The sequence below is a fragment of the Photinus pyralis genome, unplaced genomic scaffold, assembly GCF_008802855.1.
Source record: "Photinus pyralis isolate 1611_PpyrPB1 unplaced genomic scaffold, Ppyr1.3 Ppyr1.4_LG7, whole genome shotgun sequence".
NCBI classification, from domain to species: Eukaryota; Metazoa; Arthropoda; class Insecta; order Coleoptera; family Lampyridae; genus Photinus; species Photinus pyralis.
In genome coordinates, this window is record NW_022170738.1 from 16,467,021 (window position 1) to 16,493,696 (window position 26,676).

Here is a 26,676-nt window from a genome sequence, read left to right on the forward strand (position 1 = left end):
TTGCTACACATATACACGTCCTAAACGTGATAGTACTGAGAGATCTTTTTGTTTTACAAATTTTTACATTCATATTTACAATGATACATAAATTAATCTAACTACAGTAATGCATTACATATTTACAGCAGCGTGACGTACAGCTCCTTAAAAGGAAATTTAAAATATTGCACCAAAAATTAGGTTGAGCCGTACTTTGTTTCGTCGCGTTATTTATTGATCTCATACAAGTCCCGACATCGGAGGACGATTGACCGGACTGGATGGTAAACTATGGACGGCCGCTGCTGCTACGGCAGCCTGGTGATGGTAATACAGCGAACCGGGGTAACCAGTTGGTGAACTGACGACGGAATTCGCCGCCGAACTCGCCGCGTCTCTGGAACCTTCGAGCGGATGGTGCAATGCCAAAGCGTGGTTTTGCTCAAACGGATGTCGCATCGACGCATTCGCGGACTCGTGGTACAAAATCGGAACGCGTACAAGTCGTTGGGCGGCATGAGCCATATTTGCCGCCTCCAGTTCTGCCGCCAGTTGACGCTTCCACTTATTTCGCCGATTTTGAAACCATATCTTTACTTGCGTTTCGGTTAGGTGCAGGCTTGCGGCGAGCCCCGCACGTTCCGACGATGATAAGTACCTTTTCATATCAAACGTTGATTCCAGCTGAAATACTTGCGATCGCGAAAACACCGTTCGCGTTTTCTTTTTACGTTTATTCGCCAGGGAATTTCCCGGACTTAAACTGCTCGAGTTTTGTATTTTTTTATCTTTATCGTTATCGTAGTCGCTTTCTTCCTCTTCGATTTCCTCGTCTATTGTCATATTTTCACTCTCTCTGTAGGGACTTTTCGCGTGCGTTATATTTAAGTACGTTTGATCTAAAAAGACCGGATGTGTCGATGTTATCACGTTCGAATGGTGCGGACTGCTTCTGGGGGATCTGTGACTTTCCATTGGGGAAGTCGGACGTGGCGAACGTGCCGAGTCGGAAGATTGAGTATTGTGAGGATCGCGCGGTGATAGAGGAGGTGATTGATCTTCATTATTAACGGCACCTGTAATTAAAAGGAAATCGCCGTTAATTAAATAATTTTAAAGCGCCCTAAAGTGGCTTTACCAAACTTCGCTCTTTTATAAGAAGGAAACCAATGAAGTTAAATCCCGGTAAAGAAGATGAAAGAAAAAGTATTTTTATTGTTTCCAACGATTTGTGTTTCGTGTCGCTGTCAGCACTGTTCAATCCGCCCTTATAAGGCTTACATCGATTAGCTTAATCTTTACAGTATGGCTTCTGAAACCACGTTGGTGCTTGTTAAATGCTTTTAAATACGGCAATAATGTTAGGGACATAATCCTTAGTTTAATGAATTAGTTTTCACTTATTTTAAAATAATAAAGAATGCATCGCGTACAAAGAGTCGGCGAGAATCTTTTGGTTAGGTAAAGTACTTATTAGAAGCTGAAAACTAATTAACGTTTGCATTTTACATGCATTTTGTTTCATGTATAATTAAACGCCCTTAGGCGTCGCGCTGTAAATATTTTTGCAAAAATGTTTTATTCAATCAGTAAAAAGCTTTCGTTTTTAAAATGTTTTGCAAATACAACTCAAAGTGTAATGAAACCAAATACGTTTTGATTATTTTCAAATGAATCAGTGCTATATTTGCATGTTACCCTTAATATCAGACCATATTTTATATTTACTCTTAATATTAGCTAATTTGTCTCAAAAGAACTTGTTGGGTCAATTTTCTATGTAAAAATGTGTTCAAATTGCCATAATAATGTTCTTTTTTCCCGATGTCGTCGTACAGGCTGAAACCTATTGTAATGTGAAATTGTAAACAGCAAATGGTAAAAAAGTAAGAAAGAGACTGAGTACATTTCCTGGAAGGTTTTCAAAGAAGTCCCTAGAGCTACTCTCGTGTAATTAAGAGAGGGCAACCCTGATTTGAATTTGGATTTGATTGTTTTTGTTTTAATTTTTATTACATTTCACTCTCCCCATTTCTTGCGTTATATTTATGTTGGCCGATCCTCCGAGTGACTCGGTCCTACCACTAGACAGGTTTGTTACTTGACGATCATGCTCCATGAGTTTCAGTTAGTTTTGGCGGGAGATTTGATTTTTGGTTTTGAGTCGTGCAGTCGCTTACCAGCTGCAGCCCGGTGCCGTGACTCTGGAGCAAAGAGGCATGGGTATTTTGATGTTTTTTAAAATACATGCGATTTATTACTAGTTTTGAGATGTTTTTGCATTAATTTAACCATAGTGCCTTTAATTTCCCATTAAATTATGTTGGCCACTCTTGCTCTTCATTTTGCATTTATGGTGTCATTTATATTTTGTTTTTATTAATTTGTTGTAATTTTCTCCATTTCGAAACATTATTATTGTTTACGGTATCTATTGATGGAATTTAACCACCCAATTTTGCCGCGCAGATTGGCAACGCCTTGATTTTTGGATTTCGATTCTCATCTTTCTTTTTTTCTTCGTAAGCCGTATTGAGGTACATGTTAATTAAACAAACAGCTGAAAGCGTGAGGTAGAACGCATCGAATTCTAATTGCCATATTCCCAATATATTGATATCTGCCGATTGGATTATAACTTGGAAATTTCCGAAGTAATAGATTGGACAGGATTCGTCTATGCTCCTATTGGGGATATACATTTGCGTTCTACGTCTTTTATTTTCACTACGGCCATGTGTATTTCGTTTATTTAGAGTGTACCTTTTTTAGGTTTCGGTTGTAATTTGTTGTACTGCAATTTCCATCTACAATTGTTGCTTCATTTACGATTAGCACGATTCGAAGAAGATTTTAATATCAAGGATCGACTCTCCTAAGGGACAACTTCTGTAACTCTAGCGTCTTAGTTGATAACTATTTTGCCTCTTCAGGGTTATATGCGATTACATTTAAGTAATTTGTGAGCATCAGTAGGTACCTACTCAGTATCTTTGTCATCTCGGTTAAGTTATGATCGAGTTTTAAACGCGAGCGTTGTTGGAGACCACCACTTCCTTCTCAAGGAGTTGGCCAATAGCAATTTATTTGTGGAAAGTTGCTTTAAGATTCAGTAATCAGTTTAATCGATCATTATTGACTTGGGATTTATTCTTTTGGGGGAAGCTAATTGGGAGTTTTCTAGAAATTTCAGTTGCACAGTAAAGTTACTAAGAGCTGTGAGTAGCGTAAGTTATAATTTTGAATACTTGGGGGAATATTATGTATTTGCGCTATATGTTATCCAATTGTGGAAACAATTTCATTTTTTATTTGTGCAACAAAATTAAGACGGTCATATGCGCAGAACTAACTGCCGCTGTGGAAGATTTCAAGCTCTTTTTTTGTGTTTTAACCCTGAGCTAGTTAGCCGGGTTTGAGGAAATGCAGCGCCAACCCTGCCAACCGTTATATTGTTTAACTTTTTTACCTTCAATACCTGATCTCTCATTAAATTTGAGATGTTGAAAAGGTGGCGCGAAAGATCTGTCATTCCGACATAGAAGTAAGATCTCACTGCTTGTAATTTTCCCGAGAGTTGTCAACTGTTAGTACAGGGTAAGTCAAAATTGCAGTGCCGGATCTGGAACCCCTAAGATCACCACACACTTCAGGTTATAAAACAAGTTGAAAAGTACTCGATGCGTCCAAACCCGATCATTCTACGATGATTCTTCGACAGTTATATGCAGCCGACCGACCGACCGACCGAACAGTTAACGTACCGTTTCGCAGAAATCATCAAATTAAGCTTCTTATATGGCCCGCAAAAAAAGTAGATACTGTGTCGAATAGCATTTCTTATTACGAATACAACGCTGTACTCTACAAAAAAAAATGATCAAAGTCCTCGTGTGAGATCGAAGGGACTTCAGCGCATTTTTGTGTGGCAGATCAGTGTTTTATTAGCCAATATTGACTCCACCATCAATAAGATCTTGCCGAAAGCTACCACGTTCACTTTGTCGGTACCATTTTCTCACTTACCGTGCACTTGCAATTCGCGTTTGAAGTTTTGACTCCACCATCAGTAAAATCCTTTGGGGGTTACCACATTCCCTTTGTCGATACACAGTTCCGACGTCCCGTTCATTCGTAATTCACATTTTGGTAGATTTCGCTAAAATCCCGGCATAAAATCGTATTCAACTTTTGGGTACTTCACATAGCTCGACCTTCTATTAGTGACACGAAAAAGAGAGACCGCGATTCGCGCTGTAAGAAACTTTTGGGCGCCCAAAGTCGACTACCCCTCGAAGCGCGCCGCGCAAAAGGTGGTTTATTTCGCCCCTAGGAAAAAAAAACAAAATTCCGCCACGCAGGAGTTGTGCGCGTTGACAAGATCTTCCCGACTACACCAATTTGAAAACAATCGGAGAAAAACTGTAGAAGAAGAAAGATAAAAACTGAAAAATCTCCAGGTTAGTATAATACGCTCGGGGATGGCGTCCAGATGTCGTCGACTCCAAATCTTGTAGCCCCATCCCTAACGTTCTTAATTACACGGCCCCGATAGTTACATGTACACTCCTTGTCTTTTTACAAGCGTTTTTCTACGGGCGCGCATTTACTGCCAGCCAGCCAGCCAGCCAGCCAGCCAGCCAGCCAGCCAGCCAGCCAAAGTGAGATTAAAAGCTACTTTTTACAAAAAAAATTTTTTGCAAAAATGCGCTAAAAAACTGTCGGTTTCAACAACATGGTGCTCCCGCGCACAACGCTATAATCGTGCGAAAATACATATTGAATAAATTTTTCTATTTTCCAGGGTATTTATACGATAGATATTCGCACACTATTAGGGCGTTGTGCGCGGGTACGCCATCCTGTTGAAACCAACAGTTTTCAACTTTTGTTTTTTTCGTACCGTGCCATATAAAAAAATAAACTTGGCGATATTTTTCCAAAAAAGAAATGTATTGAAAATCTCTCAACGCTGTCTTGTAGAGCTCAAAGAGTGGCAATGAGAAATTGTTTCTAATTTTTCTGTATATATGTTCAAATAGCATTAGAAAAAATAACAAAATCGACAAATTTCGGTTTTTCTCGCATATTTTCGGAAATAATCGAAATTTTCAGGTTTTATTGACTGAATATTGATAGCCCTTTAATTGCGCAACACTGCCCTAATTTGACTATCGTCGTATCTTCTATGGTTTCCGAGATTCCCATGATAAACATTTTTATCTTGGACACAGTGCATATCACTTAGTTGCATAGATGTTAAGACTAAGATTAAACACAATTCAATTTATTTATATAGCAAACAAAAAGCAAACGTCGCGAAGGTCGGCATATCATATTTATAATATTTAGCCTAATAGTTATAGCTAGTTCAAAACAAATCAAAGCTTAGAATTTTATAATCTCTCCTCTTCGGCGTCTGATAAAAGAGAAATCCTAATATTGACTTTACTACAATTTGACAGACTCGGTGGCCCCAATAAACTTTCAAAAATGTCAAAGAATTTATTACACAACTTTAACACGTGAAATAATTTTGGCACGAGTAGAAAAAGTTTGACATAAAAACTGTATCTGGGTCGCACAATGGATCTAATTGATTGACAATTTATTCTGAAAAATAATGAAACAAAATTAAAACAAACTCCCTAAAAGAAAAAAAAAGCTCACCAAGATTGTTTGGACATATTACCCCGCACGCATGCGGTTGACAAATAAAATAATAAATCGAATGGAACTTTTAACTTTCAATAGGAAGAAAACCTTAAGTGTACTCCCGTAATCAAACAAACACGCGTTAAACTTCTCATGCCACGTTGGTTACTTGCTTCTGCGTAAATTTATTATAAAAAATGACGAACCGCTTCTTCACATAAATAGACTGACTGCCCATAAATTGTGTAAACAAATGCATGCGGTTTTAACCGACCCGAAACTAGCAGCGTTCTCTCGTTGTCTCCAGTATTTACGGGAACAACAAACCGTAAAACTCCTTCTTTATGAATCGGAATTGAATTTGAATGAAATAAATCGCTAATCAACGCCGAAACGCATCAAATGTCCAAACTTCATCAATATGAAGCGCGCAATTCTTCTTAACACCTTATCTCTACGTTATCAGCAAAAACACGTGCGATAATTAATTTTCGCATGATAATAAAACCTCGCAAACGACCAGATGTGTCTTACTTCTGAAACCTGATCTACATTGAATAAATTACAAAAACGATATATTTTAAACAAAAAAATACGATAAACCGACTTCGGACGTATTCGGAATTCTCGAGAATGTCCGAGAACGTTCTAGAACCTACCCATTTGTTATATAAGCGCGTTTCGTTATAGATAGTGAGTATAATTAACTGTTATAAATTAATTCATTTATAAACACTGTTATAAATGCATTCTTAATTAATTGTAAATAAACAAATCATGTAATTAAATTTACGTTACAATATTATAGGTACATTACTAAATGAAACCATTACACCATTAGGTTAGGTGCAAAATGCCTGAGAATCCAAAACAGTTTCTTCTTTGACACAAGATGGCTGATACAATGTCGAATAAACTGCACCAATATACAGGGTGATTCCTATAGTACCTGCCACCGTTTGGGAGCGTGTAGGTGGTGCGTAGGGGAGTATTTTGATATAGGACACTTGGGGTCGGAAATCCAAAATAAGGGTGCCAGAGCCAAATTTACCTTCTGGAATTTCGCGCCTGTAGGTAGGCAACCCAACCGGCCGGCGGTGCACACGGAGCGATCTCAGGCGGCGATGTGTGGCTGACACTTGATCAGAATTTTGTTTAAACCCACGAAATCCCGTCTGCAACGACGCGTATCAAGTGAATAAACACTATGGCAATAGTATAATAATAGTTGGCTAGATGTAGGAAGTGCATTGAGATTTGAGAACAACGGTGGCCACGTTGAACACTTGTAAACGTTATTGCTTTGACTGTCGTTTTCCCTCCTTCCCTCCCATGTCGCTTCCTCGCGCTAACTCGCTCTGCATCGCTCCGCGCGAAACGTCGGTCGGTTGGGGTGCCTACATACAGGCGTGAAATTCCAGAAGATAAATTTGGTTCTGGCGCCCTTATTTTAGATTTCCGACCCCAAGTGTCCTATATCAAAATACTCCCCTAGGCACCCCCTATACGCTCCCAAACGGTGGCAGGTACTATAGGAATCACCCTGTATACGAGCGACAAAGTCATTTTCGGTTGACGAATATTGATCAAAATTTAATCAATTAGTCCCTTGAAACCGTTAGCGAGTTATAGTGTACACAGACGAACGGACAGAAAGTCCAAAATCATAAACTCGCTTTTTGTCGCTCGTTAATCATAGGCAACCGGAAAAGAGGAATAATCGACCACTTACCCGAAAGGGGACGAGGACGACCACAAATGCCGCTTATTTCGCAAATATTTTGCATCTCGCTCGACAAAATTCAAACTCACATGATAAAAATGGAGGGTACATAAAGTGGATAGAGCGTTAACCATATAGGAAAATCCCAATCAAGCACAACTAATGTATCTATTATAATTAAATTGTTGATGCTTAACAAGTGGGCGCTAATGTGACAGGTCGAAATTTAATTTATTAATTCCAACTGAGTAGGGCAGACGATTCGGTTCCTCAGTCTACAGCTACACATAATATCCCGCGGGTGGCTTCGTAGCCTAAACGAAATGTGTACTATAATAAAAGCCAATCTATCCGGCTTTAAGGAATGCATTTTGCTTTCACTTAAATGAAGCCATGAAAAACCCTTCGTCAAGCGAAATTATCTGAAAACCAATACCTACAGATGACACTCGATACTTTTCCTTTCAATAGGCTCGCTATAAAATAATAAAGTGTAAGCGACAACGATTTAGGGGTTTTTGATATCTTTAGTAACAACAAAATTACCCCATGCACGATTCGGGTAGAATTTTAGCATATCTACCAACTTCATTGAAATATCATATCGATGTTTCAAAACTCTATACAAATTGATACGAATTATCCGTTCCATTTTATAATGAATTGCGTCCATATATTGTCTGTATCGGTTTTAGTAGTCAACAGTTAATCAACTCAATTTTGCCTCCGGCATACGGGGTCTAAATGTACGTGGTAATTTAAATGAAAGCCACGTTTTATGTATTGTTGATGGAAATGGCAGTGCGTTTGTAGCCTAAATTCAGTTCGATTATAATGATCACAGTTGAATCCAAAAACATTAGTATCGAATTACCGAAAAAAAGCTGCTATTGATTTTTGCTGTAATTTGATTTAGCGGGTGGAAAGCAGGATGGATTTTTTAAAATATGAAATGGAAAATGCGTCATGTATATTGTATATACAATATTTTGTTTTATGTGGTAGGTACTAATACCATTGTCCCACTGACATTTAACACATGCTCAAACGGTCGGGGCTGATAAACGTGCATACAGAAAAGGGAGATGGACATTAGGATAAAATGCGGCGCTACCATCGATTCGTTTCTATGTCGTAGTTTTTGCTATTATACAATCTATCCAGAGATTATAGCTACGTTACGTTTGTAATACGAAACTGCTTCTTTTGGCAACTGGAATCGCTCTCCACCCAACTCTTTCTTGATTTTTAGAAAATTAAAAAAGTCATTGGGATTCATACACACTGCCAGATAATACTTTCGTTACATCTCACCCTGCATCTCACAAATGAAACACCTATATTGCAACGGGAGCCCCCTAATACATTAAAATTTGTTGCAATTTTTTAAAACTATGTTTGAGGTATACTCGTATACAGGGCTGCAGTCGGGGGTATACGGCGTATACCTTCTGGTTGTAATCGACGGATTAGCGTATACCTTCTTAGAAAAAGAAAGTCCACAAGATTAGTCCTGAAATAAACGAAACGAAATTTAACTTTTATGAATTACGTTGGTTATTACCTAAAAGTTACGACATTTTTGTGGCATCCCAAAATGCATTTGCAGCAAATACCTACAAATACCACACGATAAAATTATACAGCCGTTTTTATAGAGTAAACCTTCTGATCATTTCGATGCGTGCACAGTATACCCTCTGCTAATTTTACGACTGCAACCCTGGGCGGGGATGGGAGATCAAAACAGAAATAATGTTTACCTCCAACAATACTGACTTGCACCTTAGGAAACATCGGAACAACATTTATATGGAGCGTTTTGTTGTATGGAAGTGAGACTTGAACACTTGGGAAGGCGCTAGAAATGTTGGTGTTACCGAAAAATGTTCTCTAGGTGGACCAAGTGAGAAATGAAGTATAAATTGAACTCAGTTGGAGGATTCTGGTTATCTAATAAATTCAATGGAAATACGTTATGTATTTGTATCCATTCACCATTGAAATATTACGCTGTGTTTTGGGTTTACGGTGTTGGTCGTACTCGCCAAATAACCTTGTTTAAGCTCACACGACTTTAATTCTTTGTGGGTTAAAACTTCCACTATTGTTCGTATTTATAGTGATACTTTCTAAACCTCTTGTGAATGAGGGTTACTAAACGCTCAAATTGCCGCCTTTTTCAACTTTATGCATTTGTTTTACACGTAATCAACTCTCGCTACAAGTTGTTCCGCAAGTAATGCACACTCTTGATTATTGGAGTTCTTGCACCAATATATATAAAACACCCTGCGATGAATTACAGGTGGTTGACTTCACTTCGCTCGGATCTCAACTAGAATTTCACACAAAAATAAAAACCACCCCACGGAGATTTACAGGTGATCGACTTTACTTTGCTGACCGCTTCCCGGGAATTATCCCTGCGTTTCCTCCGAACAACCAACTTCCCACTACTTTACTGTTTGATTGTCACTTATCTAGTAACTCAAACCGTTTCCACCAATAAAAACCAACTTTATCGTTCAATCCAATCACGTGAGTAATAAATTAAATCAATGTTACGTGAATTCCCGCTGAGTTAGCAATACCCACGTAACGTATAGTAGCCTTGATCGCCACGACTGCAAAATAAACAAAATCTTTCCCGTAAACGGAAGCTACAACGCCATCTCCTACGAGTCACTGACACGCGTTAAAAAAGTCAGCACCATATATTTAAATTGAAGTAAAATTCAAATCGAATAAAATCTATTAACGGGCTCCAGTTACACGAAAGATCACCTATGAATCAATGGGTAGTACTTTTAATTCTGTTGAGTGGCCTTTTCATTGTACTAAATGACGGTATCTCGGTAACGAATGCTTCACTCCACCATCTTCTCTTGTAAGTTTTTTCGCTTTCGAGATTCGGCTCAAAAAAGCACCAATATATTTATATCATCGTATAGGTTGGTAAAAAGGCTTGGCATTTTAAAACTCCTCTAGAGTGAGTATTTTGCAACAAATGAAGTATTTTAAATTATTAGTTCTTACCTTTAGCACTTTAAATAGCATTTGAAACGCAGGCCCAAACCAGCACCCGACAAAAATTATGTATTCGCTGGGTCAAGATGTATTATTTGCGTCAAACTGCCTTCAATTTCCGTTCATTTAAAAATTAATGCGATTTTTACCTAATATCAATGTTGTGAAGAATGTGCGAGGTCTCACAAAAGGTCACTTATGGACCTCAAATCTCCACAAAACTATTGCATAACCTAATCTCGTCGATTTGATAAAGAACCAGAATTTATACATTTTTGAAAATTGAAAATGATGATTTACAACACGATCACAGCACCAAAATTCTTATACGGAGTTAACAGTCCAGCGCTAACAAGGAGCAATAGACGAACATTGAGGAGGGCGGAGCGGAAGGCACTCACTGCACAGCAACCTCCCAAGAAAGCAGATAAGGGAATTACTAAGAGGAAAGACGATCACCAGGAGACTGAAGATGAGGCAGATGAGATACTGGGGACATACAGGAGGAACAAAGACCAGGGGGAGGACAAGAATAAAAAGGGGAGTGCCTACCAGGAACGCATCCCCACGACAGTTCACTAAATCCTGGGAGAGGCGATGACACCAGGCATATGTCGAAGTATCAAGTATCAATCGGCGTTATCATATTGTTTCAGATTTAACGCACTTATGACCGTTCTGTCGAAATGAGAAGCATATATTACAGAGGTGGCCCTTGAAGTAATCGTTAAGTAGAAAAAGGTCAAAGAATTTAACTGGCAACTGGCAAGTGCCCATTGTGCGCCCGTTTTGATTACTTTTTTTATTTTCACTTTGGTGTCGTTTTGCGGAGACGCATTCGAATTTTTTTGCGCACAAAGTGGAATACGATAGCCACATATGCTTCCTCTTTCGATCGCCGTGCCAATCGTGCGAAAATTATTAATTTTTTTGTAAAGATATGCAAAATTCGAAAAACGAAAATTAACATGTACGGCCAAAATAGAAAAAATCCCCATTGCCAAATGTATAAAATGACAAAAAAAGTTACAAGTTTTGACAATTCCTCTCTTCGGTTTTTGCAAAATAATGCTACTACCTATGTGGATATTTTAACAATTTTGATTTTTTTTGCAACTTTTGAAGTAGGCTTCGAATTTTGACGAAACCATCTGTAACGCAATCTTTGCGGAAAGTTGCATCGTCCGAGACTTAGCTCAATCGAATCGACAGTTTTTTGAATTTTTGAAGTTTTTTTGGTTGGTAGAACTGCCATAACCTTTCTAATTTTATATCAGTTAAAAATCAATGCGATTTTTGATGGATGTTGATAGTGATTTTATCATTGTAACCATGAGAAAAATATCGTTTACTATATAAGCAAATCGAATTGTGTTTCGAGTTCAGTACTTATTTCGATCAAATTGTAAGTTATAAATTATTTTACTGGTATAAATAAATTCCAGACTTATAAATTTAATTGTTATAAATAAACGACGTAATTAAATTTACGTTACAGTATAGTATCTCAACTAAATTTCGGGGAGTACAGTTCTATATTTGTTTAGTGAAATGATATGATGGAAGTTTTTGTATTTCAACTCCCTTAGCAATCTGCAATTGCACTAGTATTTTTTGTTTTAATACTTCAAGTAGTAAATCGGATGGATGTCACTTACCATTTGGACTAGATCTATCATGAGGTACATGTGGTTGTAAACGGCTCCAATACCATGGCAAACTCCTAGGATCACCTGGTCCACATAAAGCTGCATATCTACTACTAGCTGCCGCCAACGCCCCAAAATGTGACATTAGACCTAACCTGAAACAAAAATCGAATTAATTTTGAATCTACTGATGCTTGCTATACTTAATCCTTGAAATATTAAAACATTTTTAACATTGCATAAAATAGTTTCTTTCGTAAATTTATGAAAAACTTATGTGTTATAAGAACTTACAATAGTAAATTGCAGGGTAATACTAACTTTTATAGAAACGCTATCAATGAAAATGTTTTGTAATATCTTTTGTACCGAATATGTGCAAAAAAAAGAAACACAATTTGCAGTACATGGGCACATACCACAGATCTAAAATCCGTAGTATTTTTTTTAAATACAACCGTAGTTACCGGAAAAACCCAATTTTAAATCATTTACTTTCACTATCCCTTCAAACTCATCAACATAAAGTAAAAACATCATAATTCTTAATTTACAACAGTCTCAATCGGACTAACGGGAAGAGCGCCGACTTGAATTTAGGAAAGTATGACCCATGATTGTAAATAAAACATCTGTATAAAACACATTATACCTGGGTACATTCGGATATGCAAAGTTAAAACAAACAAAAGCAATTAAGTGAAAATTCCTTTAAACGGCATTAGTATAACTTCAATTAAAATGTATAGCCGGTTTCGTACAAAAATAAAACCCAAACTCTACGCTAAAGTAAAGGGTATCACAGAATTAATCTACAAAATAAACAATTTAACCGAAAATATCTTCTCTCTAAAAGCCTAAAAGTTGGTAGTAAATCATAAGTTAAAAATTAAAGACCGGGTGTTGTGAATCGATATTACGTAATCCCTGTGGCAATCTCAAAACTAAGTCTATCTCGCATTAAATTTGCATCAAGTTAAGTGTTCTCTCAGAGTGTATTCCTTAAAGACTTGGTCCGAAGTCAGAAAGCGGAAGAAGACTTCCTCAGAATTCCCTAAGAAGCTTATGCTTTGCTTTAAGTGCCTCGATATCGCGACATGATCGATAAACAGAACCTGCACTTCGCTCTTGGTTGATGGAATTTTGATACTTACGGCTTCAAGTAAAGTTAGAAAATACTGACGTTTACGTATCGTATAAAGTTTCCTTGATTAAATTATTATTAACTTTCGTTTTCATTTTAATGGGAAATTTATTATTAAATAAGAAGATAGCCTTTACTGTGCGTTTAGGGGCGGATTGGTAAGTAGTTATTCAAATCTTACCGCCATTTTTACTCTCGAATCACTCCCAAAATGCATGTATAACTTCATTAACATAACAGATTGCAAGGAATTGCTATGGCATTACTCAAGACACATGAATGTAATAAAATGTAGACAAATATCAATAACACAGTATGTAGATGTAGCCATTGAGCATTGTGAAGGTAGGTAAGTTTTAATGCGTGTAGGTTACAGGGTAAACAAAAAGGAAATGAAAAGTCAGTAGAAATTTAAAGTAACATACGGATTTTTGTTGGAACTGAACCGAGTTAACAAATAGTTAGCATTAATGTTTCTGGAACATTTAGCACCACATAGAATGTCTTCGTATCAAATCTGCGGCTGTGTTTTCCATAATGTGAACCTAAAAATCTAATTTTCCTTAATTTTACAGAAAGTTTATTTTATTTTTCTTTTCTAAAAGCATCAAATAACCGCTTAAATGTTATAATAAAATTCTGTTAAAGATTGAAGATTTACGATTTGTTTATCTCTAACAACAAGGTTGTATCGCCCTGCCTTGCCATGTTCTTGGCTGGCTAATGTAGTGCACTTCAAATTTAGATACCTTAAAATTAACAAATAAAAAAGCAATGAGCAGATGTTTAATAAGTGACAAAAACACAGTACTTATGTATGGTTTTCCTCCTTACAACGATTGTATTACGTGAAATATCCACCGTTTCTAATTTAACACCAAATTCATGATTAAGATAGTAAGAAAGAGAAAAAATAAGATTTCTAACAACGTATCACATGACATATGTTGCTATTTCAAAATTTCAAGATGGCGGTCGCGCTCAAAAACCATGTGTCGGAAAAGCAGCGTTGGGATTGCAAACCCTAATGCTCATCCCAGCAAATGTTACACGGGATAAAATTCGGTCGGGGATTATTGTATATTTCAAAACCGGGTACGTTTACCGACAGTTTTAACGTAAGCTTGTACATGCCATTTATATCACAGATATTACGTCTTTAGGTTAATTACGTTAATATGCGGGAAATACTTATAAATCAACCTTGCCAACAATGTGTATTGTTTTATTGTCTTTGCAGTTTACTTCCTTGGAGTTATGCATTGCACTGGTGGGAGATTTCCCCTTAACTGTTGCGCCGTGCTGTGGTTGAATCACAGACAGAGTTTACAGATTCTGCTTTCCAGGGGGATTAGATTTCTCGCTCAGAGTATCCAGCATTTTCGCGGCATCAATTGGAATGTGAGTTGGTTCCAGCCATGAAGGAATCTGGCGCTTGTAGAACTTCTTGGCATAGTAATCATGTCCTGGTGCTTATTGTGTGACTAGCATTGTCTGAACGTTGCGAGCTCGAACCGCTTCGTGGTCAGCTTCTCTCCATATTGTAGCCACTTCAAAATGTAGCATTTCACTGGGACCGGAACAATTGTGGTAACGCGGCACCAGTTCATTCAAAGGATCAAATGTACCATCCGGTTCGAAGGACCAAATATGGCGGTTACTGGGATTTCATATTTTTTAACCTTAAAACCTTTGGGTCCACCTTTAATAGCGACCCTGCTTTCACATGTTTTCGTGTTCGACCGTTTTCAATTGGAATTGGTCCTTGACTTATGCGTTGCAAAATCACACTGTGCACAAGAAGTATTGCGAGTTAACTATGCCGACTAAACTTTGCTTTGTACAGATAGCGGCACGTAAGAAAGCGGGCTATGCGCAGAACCGCAGATGACTAATTTAGAGTCTGCAGTACGAACGAATATGAATAGTGGGGATGCGTGATCTTTCTCCTTCTTACGTGCCGGGTACAACAAAGGTTGCTCAGAACTACCCGTTCTCTTGTGGGTTCTTTACTTTTTCACGATACAATAATTAAATTGACATAACTTCACAAAAATGCGCATTCCACTACTTTTGTTTTTTACAACTACTTTGATAGATGTCCAATTCACAACATTTAGTTCGTTGTATAATCACACTGTGTGCACATTTTAAACCCTTTGAAGACTTGTGTTTTAAGAGAATATGTTCAATGTTTCTTGCAAAATTGCAATATGTACACTGAAAGGTTCCACTCTGTATATACAACTTACGACGATACATACATTTGAGAGAGTTGGCAACCATACAATTTCTAGGTGGGAAAAAGCTACTTGCGCCATCTAGAAAGCACAAACGGGGGTTACTTTTGGCATCTTGTCTTGAATAGCGGTTGTGAACGCGTCCCTCCATAAATGTTTGTTGTTATTTTGTGTTTTTCAATGCAGGTAGTAATCTTTGCATTTCTTTACATCGTATTTGTGTTTTGTATGCCGCATTTTATATTTGTTGTGTGTTTGAATCTCTGTTTTTGAAATTTACTTGATTTAACCGCAATGCAGAATCATATGTGTGATACCGTTATGCTATTGTTTGTAATTGTTTACATTTTTGGTGTAATGTTTGCTTAATTTATGTTTATTGATGTTGATTACTTGGTCTTGTCCCTGAAGTTTCATATAAGTTTTGATCATTTTATTTTAATATGTGGAAATTACCGATTTGTTTTATGTATGTACTGACTGAATGAAGCAGTCACGGGGGTGGAAAAAATCTGTAGTCAAAATTGTAGTAAGACACCTAATTCCGTGATGGTCTTCGACATCCAACTGTAGGCTCGAAATCCCGAAACCAGGGCCGGGTTACCCATCTTGCAGGAGCGGGATTACGCTAATCAAAGCTCTTCAGTTTAGAATCTATGTGCGATAAATGAGTGGCGATTCAATAATTTCCACATATCTTGTTTTTAGTTAAATTTGCCTACAAGGCCATGTAATTTTCCATCTTGCTTTTAACAAAAGGACTTTATTGCACCAAAGATGAGTCACATCCTGTACTCTTAACCCTTTCTCACAATTTAAGTACCTGCTACTATCTGACCCATTGTTCCCAAAAACCTGCCTTTAACCTTGATTGTAACCAACATTGTATATATGCATTTACTATCTTACTTACTACTGCTTAAACTTTTACAAAATATTTTGTTAATTAACTTTTGGATTGTAATAATCAAACTGCGAGGTTTTTCTTACGTCGTACTCGTTTTACCTTTAGCAGTTACTTTTGCGAGAGTACGACACTTTTTCGCTTTGCTTGCTTTGTTTATATGAATGTACATCAACTACATTTCCGGGCTTTCACAATCTTAATAATTACGATGATTATTAAACAAACTTTTCACAATTTCAGTGTTTTATTTAACGGTCCTTCCCTACTTTGCTTCAGGTGATAGCGTGGTCTACAACTAACATAAGGGACCCTGCCTTAGATGTTTCATCACGTGCCACTTTTCAAATTTAAGCGGGTTCTTGTTTAGTTTTGGAGGGAATAGTCATTTGGGTGGCCATTTTTAAACGTTGCCGAGTTGGTTTTTTTGTTTCCGATCGTGTTTTAAAATGGTTTATTACATTATATTGTTCGTTACGAGGTTCGTTAACTATATATATCGATACTAGTTGCATGTTTGAAATTTCTTAAAATGTATTTGTTATTTACCATATACAGTGTGCTAAAGATGATATTGTCACCTCAATATCTCTTTTAATTGGCGAGGTACGAGAAACTTGTCAAATATAATTTTGTATGTGACATTACGATCACTCCGATGGCATATTGAAACTTCCGGTATCACTTTCGGTTTGGTTAAAATTGGGGCAACTTTTGTTTTTCCAATAATAATAATCTTTATTTCCTGTGTACATATAAAAATGTATTGGACACGTCAGTAACAAGCACAAACATTTAGCAAGCAACATCTAAATTGGCTATTATCACAGTCGAGACAGTTGCAATGCCTATGTTTTTTAAACATATTTAAAAAGAGCAATCAATTTTCTGTACGACAACATAAAATATGCATATGGTTGATACAAAAAAATGGAGAAATTCGTGATTCAATATTTAGAAAGTTTGAGCATATAACTCTCGCCAGGAAAGATTGCCGGTCACAGCACACCTTGTGTCGATTTACAAACTTTGTTTTTATTAAGATGCGAGCGACTTCTGGAATAGGATCGTGGTAATATTGAACAAAAAGTCTTTTCGTTCAACATTGACACGATACTATCCCGGAAGTCGCGAGCACCTTACGAAAAGCAGGGATTTGTAGATCGGGATCAAGTGTTCTGTGACCGACAATCTTTCCTGGCGAGAGTTATATCTGATTTTTGCAGATTTACTAGAAAAATATTTGGTTACTATTTCAAAAACATTTCTATAAATAAGGAGGTTGACATTGCGCATGCGTACATTAATCCTCAAGATTTTTCATCGTTGAGGTGCCAGAGCTATAAGCAACCGAAAGCAAAACGAACAAACTAAATATCTTGAAAACTGTAGTAGTTAAGGCGTGAGGCGGATGGACGAAGATAGTGGGCATAAAAGCGCCTTCCAACATGAGTTGGAAAATGCGCAAAATGATCTCACGGTTTCTGTCAAAGTTTTAAAGGTTCCCATCTTAATTCCCACGGATATTTTTACTAAATTTTGTTACTGGTCGACCAGCGCGATAATCTGGAAGGAAATTCTTATACGAAAATAACGAAAAAAACTCACTAAGTAGCGTTCAAATAAGGGCTTTAAACATAATTCCATCAAAAAGATTTTGAGACACGAAAGAACGTAAAATCTTCGAGGAAGCTTTCGCAACAGAATGAGTATTGAAATCTTTTTCTAACCGTGAAACCCGATTTCCCAGTAATAAAACTAATAGGTAAGCTAGATAATAAGCAAATTTAATTTATGAAACATTTATGGAATAATAAAATAGAAAATTACACTTAGGTACGACTTGTTTTTGATGTTTCATTAATGCAGCTAAACTTGTCCCATAGACAAATTCCTATGTGAATACACGAACTATCACTTAAGTCTAAATAACACGAATATCGAAACTTACTTATTCAATTATTTTTGTAACTATCGACTTTCACTTTAAATTGTACAACCTGAACAGGTATAAAAATTTTAAGTAAGTTCTTATGCCAAAGCTTTATTGAAAAGCGTCTATATAGAAGTTTCGTAAAACTCATTATTTTAGTAACATTATCGGAGGTACATGGTAATTCACACATTTATTGTCGCAACGCTCTATACATATTTAATTGCACGCCAACCAGACATTTACATTTACAGCAGTGTAATAGAACGTTACACATGGATAAAATGGCACGTCGGCGTCGCTCGGTTAATTCCTAGATTCCTACACAAAAAATAATTTCCTTATATGATTTCTGCTGCATTTCACTTACAGTGGGCGATCCTAGAAAATGATGGCTACGGTTTATAGATCGGAATAACATTAATATTTTAAAGTATAATATTATTAAAAGTTTAGTCTTCATGCAGGGTGTAACAATTAAGTAGGTATATAAAAGAAATTAGGTGGTATATGTAACTAAAACAAGCATTTGGCTAAATAAACAGAACGACCTAAATGTCCTATGCCCCCAGAAGTCCCAAAATTTACGTTTCTCCCTTCTCTTCTTCGTTCTCACCAATCATAACAGATAGAAAATGGAACTTGGAGCTTTAGCTATCCCCTAAACGGTGGTACGAAGAAACTTCTGATCTCGAGGAAATTTCGTATGAAAGTAACGAATCAAATTTAAAAATTCGAAAAGAAATTCCAACTTGAATAGTTGGTGAGATCTGTAACGAAAACGAAAGCCGGCGAGAAGATTTAGATTTTTTAGACTTTTCTTAAAATCTCCTAGATTTATAATTAGGGCCATGGGTGTAGGGGCTATTTTAATTAGACTTTGATAGTTACAATGGTTGTAAGAGTGGTTTCCTTAAATTAAGGGTTTAGAGTTGAAATGTGTAAGGGTTACGCTGTTATTCGTATTGAGTATTATATGGTGCACAGAGTGGCTTCATTATAGGGCAGGTTTCTTCAAAATTTTATTGCTCTATCAATAAATTGGTTGCTCTATTGTTTTTTAAGTCAGTGGTTTCCGGATGCGACAATGGTCGTTTAATTGGGTCACAAAGCTGATCGCAGCAAACATTATTAACGAGCTCCTAGAAACGAATGGACCGATTATGATGAAATTTTGCAGGTGGATTCTTTATCAAATTTGTAGATCGGAGTTCGTGAATTGGCAATGTAGCCCAAAAAATATGGAAGGCCCTTTTGACATCTCCGTGAGTTATGAACCGATATGCGTATAGTTTTAGCCATATAAAACGCAATTCCAAAAATTAAGCCTAATCATCAACAGTCACAGTGCCCTTTTCGCATCTCGACCATTTACAAACCGGATTGCAAACTTTCTTATTTATGAGGGTATTTAAATGAAGTTTGATACATTGTCACTTGGAATAAAACCAAACTTAACTCCAGTGTCAAAATTTCGTTTTGCGCATGCGCAGTGCCAACTTTCTTATTTATGGAAGCAATTAAAAGAAACTAACATCAGGTTTAAAATTTGGTTTTGCACATGCTAATGCCAAATCCAGGAGCTCGTTTTCTCTATATTTGTTTAGTTTATTGATGATGCAGATGCGTTCGTTATCATGACGCTATTGGACTTGGGAACTGCCAAATTCGCAGTATTATCAGTCCACAGCGATTAGATGAATGCCTGCCAAATTGGTTTCTAGTGATTTTGTGATTGGTAAGAAGGAGGCATCCCCAAATAAACAACAAAACCTCCCCTACCGCTGGACTCCAAAAAGAGCAAACCTGTGCAACCTCTGTTGCGGTGCACCCAACGTCGAATGCCCTGCATAATCTTAAATTAAAAATTCCTTGTTTTCTTTAATATTAAACAAAACCCGGGAGTATGAACAACTTAAAAAGAACACATTTCAAGAGGCAAAATTGATGTTATCTACGTCCCCAAACTAGAACTATTTATCCTTTGGTTATTCCTTTGAAAGCTCCGTCAAAGAGAATATCCTAGTACGCCCTGTATATAACTATTTCACCTGTTTCTGTATATATTCCCACTTGTTCTGTGCGGCACATGAGCCGCCGAGGTTAGAATTAGAGGCTTGGAGGCTTGGACACATAGAGCGGTCTGTCGCGACGGTCTATGATATGGGGACGTCACATAGGACGCGATTTCTTTGTGCGAACGGTCTAGTCTTGTCGCTCTCAGTAGAGTGCGTTTTCATATTTTAGGGGAATTTTTCGAAAGAAAAAAATTCCCCTTATGCAAGGGTTATGTCCGTCTGTCAGTCTGTTCGACATCTAACTCGAAAACGAAAAGCAACAACGATGCCAAACCTTCGCCAACCGGTTTCTACAAGTTTAGGCATCGGTCCTATTGAATATGAGCCGTATTAAAAGTTGTGCTTCTGAACGCGAGCTGAGTGGCAAAAAAATCCCCTACTGAAAATCGTATGCGATTCTTCGTGTGTTGATTTTATGTATGCACTCGGACGAAGAAAAACTGCTTCTGCGATTAGCTGTGCAAAGCAAAAATCAGAAAAGACGGTGTTGGGTGCATGAAATTATCCTAATAAAATGATATTTACCTACCTACTTGTCATACTGAGTTCTTGAGCTAGCTGATTCTATGCTTAAAACTGTTTAAAAACATGTTTACTAATGTTCGTATGAATTATCAAACAAAAATCTATATTTACATACATTTTCTATAAAAACTTCGGTTTGTCCACCCAATTTCTTTGAAAGCGACAAGGCGGTCATATTAAAATCTGTAATTTTGTACAAGCAGACCGTTGCGACTAGCGGGCGGTGTTCTGTTGCACCACGGTGTAATATAACTAGACCTAGCGATTGCCTTAGGCTGAGATCGCTCCCCGCCGCGACAGACCGCTTTCTGTGTATCCAAACCTTAAACCTGCATGTACACATTCAACGAAGAACACTCGAACAAGAATCAAGATGTCACCGTACAACATATTTGCCATAATCGCCTTCGTCGAAACTGTAGTTTAACCAGCCATAACTAGGAACGCCGCTACCACAAAAGGCTACGTAACCTCCATCGCCATCTTATCTTCGTCAATCGCTTTGGTTTGTTTATTTGCGCGTTCTTCTCAAAAGACCGAATTCGAAACAACAACAATACATGTATCGTATCGAACGCCAAGTTAAAATTTAAAATCAATTTATTTTGTATTTTTAATCAATAAACACGTTAAAGGATTCGTGCCAATATTCCTTCATTTCGCGTATACAATAGCGTAGTCTATTCCCGGTTTTACGCAGCGCTCGTGAAGCGGTTCACCTGGTGAACGCACCCATTATCGCTCGTGCGGATTTTACTTTTCCTTTTCCTATCTCCGGAGTGAAAAGTGTTGTTATGGAAACAACTAAATTGTCCCTACAAGTAGACACAGACCTACAGTTTTTCCTCAAGGTTTGAACTGCGCACTCCCTGGCCCCTGACACTTTCCTCACTGTGTGTGCTGTAAACCTTGAGCTTGAGACTGCCGGTGCACTGTACAGTCCACAAATTCAATTCAATACTTCTTATTAGAATTTAGAAAATTAACGGCATGTATAAATCAATACAATTTTTACCGTTTAAAACGAAAAAATGTTTTTTATTGTCCGCACATGAAAAAGTAAACTGTAAACTAACTGAGTTCCGCGCCCGCGCGGTGCGGCGGGTGCTTGTGGATCTGCATTAAACTGTCCTTGTTTATTATGTTTACATCAGTTTTTAGTGCACTCTTTCACTTTCAAGAAATAAAAAGTGCATTTTTGCGCTCTTGATGTCTGTCTGTCTGTCTGTCTCTGTCTGAGTCACAACATCTCCGGAATTACACCACTTACAGACTTGGTATTGGTGTCATTCGATCAGAAATTAAAAATTATTTCATGGTTGTATTCTCGTTAAAGCATGAAATGTCCATAAAGGCTATTAAAATCGAAAAAACAAATTTGAAAGTGCACTTTTTGCCTCTTGCTCACAAGCGGCTTAACGAATTTTTGTTCCTTCTATCAGTACTTATTTCCCTGTCTAAATAGTAAGGTATGAGTAATATTCAAGGATTCAGGTTTGCCCAGAAAAAGAGATATAGACGTATCTGTCATGTATAATACCACCCGCACGTTAGTAAGGCAAGTATTGCATTGGGGTAAAAAATGACCCCCCCCCCTCTCACTTTTTTAGCGGAAATACACGTTTTGAAGTTTCAGGAATCCGAATCAAACGAAATCTCGATGTCGGTCGGTCTATCCGTCTGTCTGTACTCTGATATCCAGCTAAACGGCTGAACTGATTATAACCAAATTTGGTACACATATTGTTAGACACATAAAGAAGAGCTGAAAAGCTTTTGGGAAAAATTGCACATGCGCAGATGTGCGGGTTGTATCTATGCTAGCAACACCCAATTTGTAATGTAACTAATGTAATTAGTTAATAATTATTGTATTATATAGCCAAGAGCCTAAGGAGGAATTATTGTTGAATATTTCAGGTCTTCGCAGCTTCTGTCAGTAGCCAAATCTTAATGTCGCTGTAAACCTCTCATGGGAGAAATTGCTTGCCGCATTAATTGGTCTTTTTCCTTAATGAAGGTGATCAATGATAATAAGTTTAAGTAGCTCTGCTCGTCCATTCTCAAATAGTTGTGGCAATCCAAGGAACAACCTTTAATTCAAAAAGGAGATTTACACGGGAATATTTGCTTCTCTTCTCTAACCATTTCTTTATCCAGGCAATTTTCTTAATAAGCTTTTTTCACGAGTTTCAGTGAACTTTTTCACTATAAGCCAACCAATAACCGCCAAAGTACCATCGTCGGTAAATGATGCCATTACGCTACAGGGTGTTCTTTTTTGGAGCGTTAGTTAAACGTTTTTGGGAAAGGGAAATAAGTAGGTTTTTGAAAATTTGTACATACGAGTTACTCTGAAAGCCGAATCGATGCAAAATATTTTCAAGATGGTCGTACTTTCGGAAATACCGGAAGTAGCTAGTCACCCATTGAAAAACTTATGTTAACCTATAACAGTTGCCGGATTAGTGTCACTAGATTTGTGTAAAATTCGATTGTTATTTAAGAAACTTCAAAGACTAAAAACTCAGTTTTTTTTAATGGAATTACTATTCCATAATATGATAGAGAATCGAAATTGGCATATTTTGATATTCCTATAGCTATCTTTAACATTTTCTGACTGATTCCCATTTCATTGAATTTATACCATTTTTTTCGGATTTTCTTTTTAGTAGTCGGCCATGATTTTATAACAATCGAATTTTAAACAAATCTAGTGACACTATAATCCGTCATCTGTTATAGGTTATAGTCGGCCATGATTTTATAACAATCGAATTTTAAACAATTATAATTACTGCTCCTCTATATATAAAATAATCTACTATTCATCTGAAAACTAGACTTTTTCTGTCTCGGAACCTATTTCCTCTAAGTATTTTATTCTTTATTGTATGTGTTCGTTATTTTTGATCTTTTTTTAACTAATAGGTATGTAATATCATTTTGCTCAACATTTCCAAAAATGTCCCTTGCCAACGCAATGCTTTCGAGACTTCTGCCAGTGTTCGTCGGTTCAGTCATAACAACAGTCATCAGACATTAATGTGTTTAGTTTTGATGTGTTATATGATTATTAAAAATGGCTTATCTGTCCACTGAAGATAAAATTGAAGTCCCCAAGTAAAAAAAAAATTAGGCGCTAAAGGATTGTAAAAAAATCGAAATAAAAATGTTTCAACAGAACATGAGCACAGTTAGTTACTTCTTAAAACATTTGAGGGATGGTTCTATTACAATGAAATCAGGGCGGGGAAGAACGAATATGGTAAGTCATATGAAAATATTGTTACGGTAGACGGTAAGGGAGATTCTTGATAAAACATTGGGCAAAACGATTTTTGTCAAAAACTATTTGTAGATTAGGGAGGTGCAGAAGCAGACAAGTTATTGAAAAAATCTAGTTTTCAGATGAAAAGGGTTTTTCACTGTGTTCAAATGAACGTCAAAACAATAGGGTAATTTTAGTTAAAAAAGGAGTCATCATTTGCCTCAGTGGTGATTTCACTAGCAGTAGGTAGGTACCAATGCAAAAATTTATGTTGTAGACGCATGCTTTTTGATATTGAACATATCTGTTAATTACGACTTATCCTTTCAACAAGATGGCGTGCCATCCCATACTCCCAGAAGTAGGTACAATAACGTACTTGCAAGAAGTAGCAGTTCGACTAACAAGTTGTCAATTGCTGTAGTAAATAACCACGGGGGGCACGTTCATAATGAATTTAATTGATTAATTTTAAGTATTTTTAATTAAATAAAAAAGAAATTATCATGATAATTAAAAAATGAATTTAATAAAAATGATATACGCATATGCGCTTTTTGAGAGTGATTGTCATTTGTCTTCAAACGCTAAAAAATGTTTAAGGGTAGTATTTCCGGATACGTATTAATAGTTTTACTAATGTTTTAATTTAATTATTGACAGGGTTGAAACGACCTCTTAGCTTTATAAAAACAGGCCTTATTCTCAGAACCATTTTAAGTTTTTCCGTTCGTTTTTATAAATTTTGACATAAATATGCTTAGGTAATTTTAGTAATGGTGGTTGTGCTAATATTATAAACCATACGGTACGCAACGGCATAAACGGCGAAATAGTTGAGGGTAACTAAATTTTCGCCCTTTCTGATCATTTTGCAAGATTTAGATTGCTATATTTTCTAGAGAGCGGAAAGCATTTTCAAAAGCAACATAAATAAACTAAAGCAAATAGATATTATGAGTCAAAGCTCCTATCAAGACAACCCTTGTTGAAATTTATTGCAATTAATTTGGGGCTACTGAATGCATTCAACAAAAAGGAAAATAAAGCAACAGGACTAATTTCTTGGAGCCTTCATATAAAAAAAGATACCTACTGAGGTTTGTAGGAAATGTATTATTTTCAGATTCAGATACGATTCGCAAACAGTCCACGACAAATTTTAAAGGAAATCATAAAACTTCGTCCGTCGGGGAGAACACCGTCGTTCATTTAAACGAATTATCAGCACCAAACAGCCTTCAAGCCTAAATAGATTTTGATATTGCGTTACAGCTTTTCGAATTAGATATATTTGTGCGAAACCACGTCGCATTTCAAATAGATTTAAGGCAGCCGTACATCGGCCTAAAACCGTTACAGTTAATCTGCTTGTGAACGTCTGAATTACACCCGATAAGTGCGTATTAATTAATTGACGAATGGAATGAGAATTGCAAACGTAAGATTAACAACACTCGAAAAGCCGGGAAATGTTGCGGAAAATATAAGATTGAGATAAGAAGACATCTGAGAAGATAAGCACCAGAGGCTGTTGCTAATCGCCTGATCCGTTTAAATCCTTCGGTAACAGACAACATTTTTAGCATCCACGAGGAAATTTTCTAATTTATCAAACGGGTGTCGGGGCTACTAAATTAAAGATAAAAAAGTATATCTACCTTGATAACATAGCACTATCTGGACTAGAATTAATAGCGGAATCTAAAATATTTCCAGTTGGTGAAGTAGGATATCCGTTCTTCTTATTCGATGGCTCATTTCTACTTAAGATACTAGAAATTGAAAAGTTCGTCGACGATCCTGAAGTTTTCTGTGTAGTGGTCGCCTTAGAGACGTCTTTAGTGTTCGCACTTTCATCTTCGTTAGTTTTGATCACCGGAAAACATGTTTTATTAGGGGTGGACATGCGATTTATAATGCGGTAACTTTCGGGTTCCGGAGATGCGTTGCGGCTCGAACATTCCGGACTCGACACGACGTTTACTTCAATTTCACGTAAGTCGGATTCTGAAGACATTATTTGCGAATTTAGCAAAGCATTATCCGTCGATGATTTAAAATCACTGCGAAGAACACTGCACGGTTATAAGTTTAGGTAGTTTAATGACGTCGATAAGTGTTTTTCAATAAGCGGTGAACGTAATAAGAAAACCGACAATATGATTGTTCTGAAAACTGCGGTTAGTACGATGACCAAATACTATAGTGGAACATGTTTACACCAAACTTCATAACGAGGGCGGCAAAATTCGGGACACTCCCCGTTGTGACAGAAACACCCCTGTTGTTGCTCTTTCTCATGCAGACCATTAGTTTTCCCCATAAGGTTTTCTCACTTACACCTTTGGATTTTCCACTAACGGTTATCTTTTCGTTTTATACGTTACACGCTTTTCAAGCTGCAATTTTGTAGTGCGCGTTCTCTTTCCTATTTAGTTGTAATTTCTTTGTCGTCCTGGATGTCATCACCTTCTAAATTTACTTTTTCTTTGCACACCCTGCACAAATGACTCTATTTAGTAACACTTAGGCATGC

At 37.0% G+C, this 26,676-nt stretch overlaps 1 protein-coding gene across 1 annotated transcript; it reads right to left on the minus strand.

Annotated features, from left to right (window-relative positions):
* LOC116176813 (homeobox protein Hmx) lies at positions 1-26,676 on the minus strand. The gene is made up of 3 exons (XM_031495599.1): positions 25,799-26,676; positions 12,049-12,194; positions 1-1,058 (listed from the first exon to the last, which is right to left on the minus strand). Exons 1-3 carry the CDS (start codon positions 26,155-26,157, stop codon positions 223-225), a joined length of 1,341 nt encoding a protein of 446 aa, XP_031351459.1. The 5' UTR covers positions 26,158-26,676; the 3' UTR covers positions 1-222.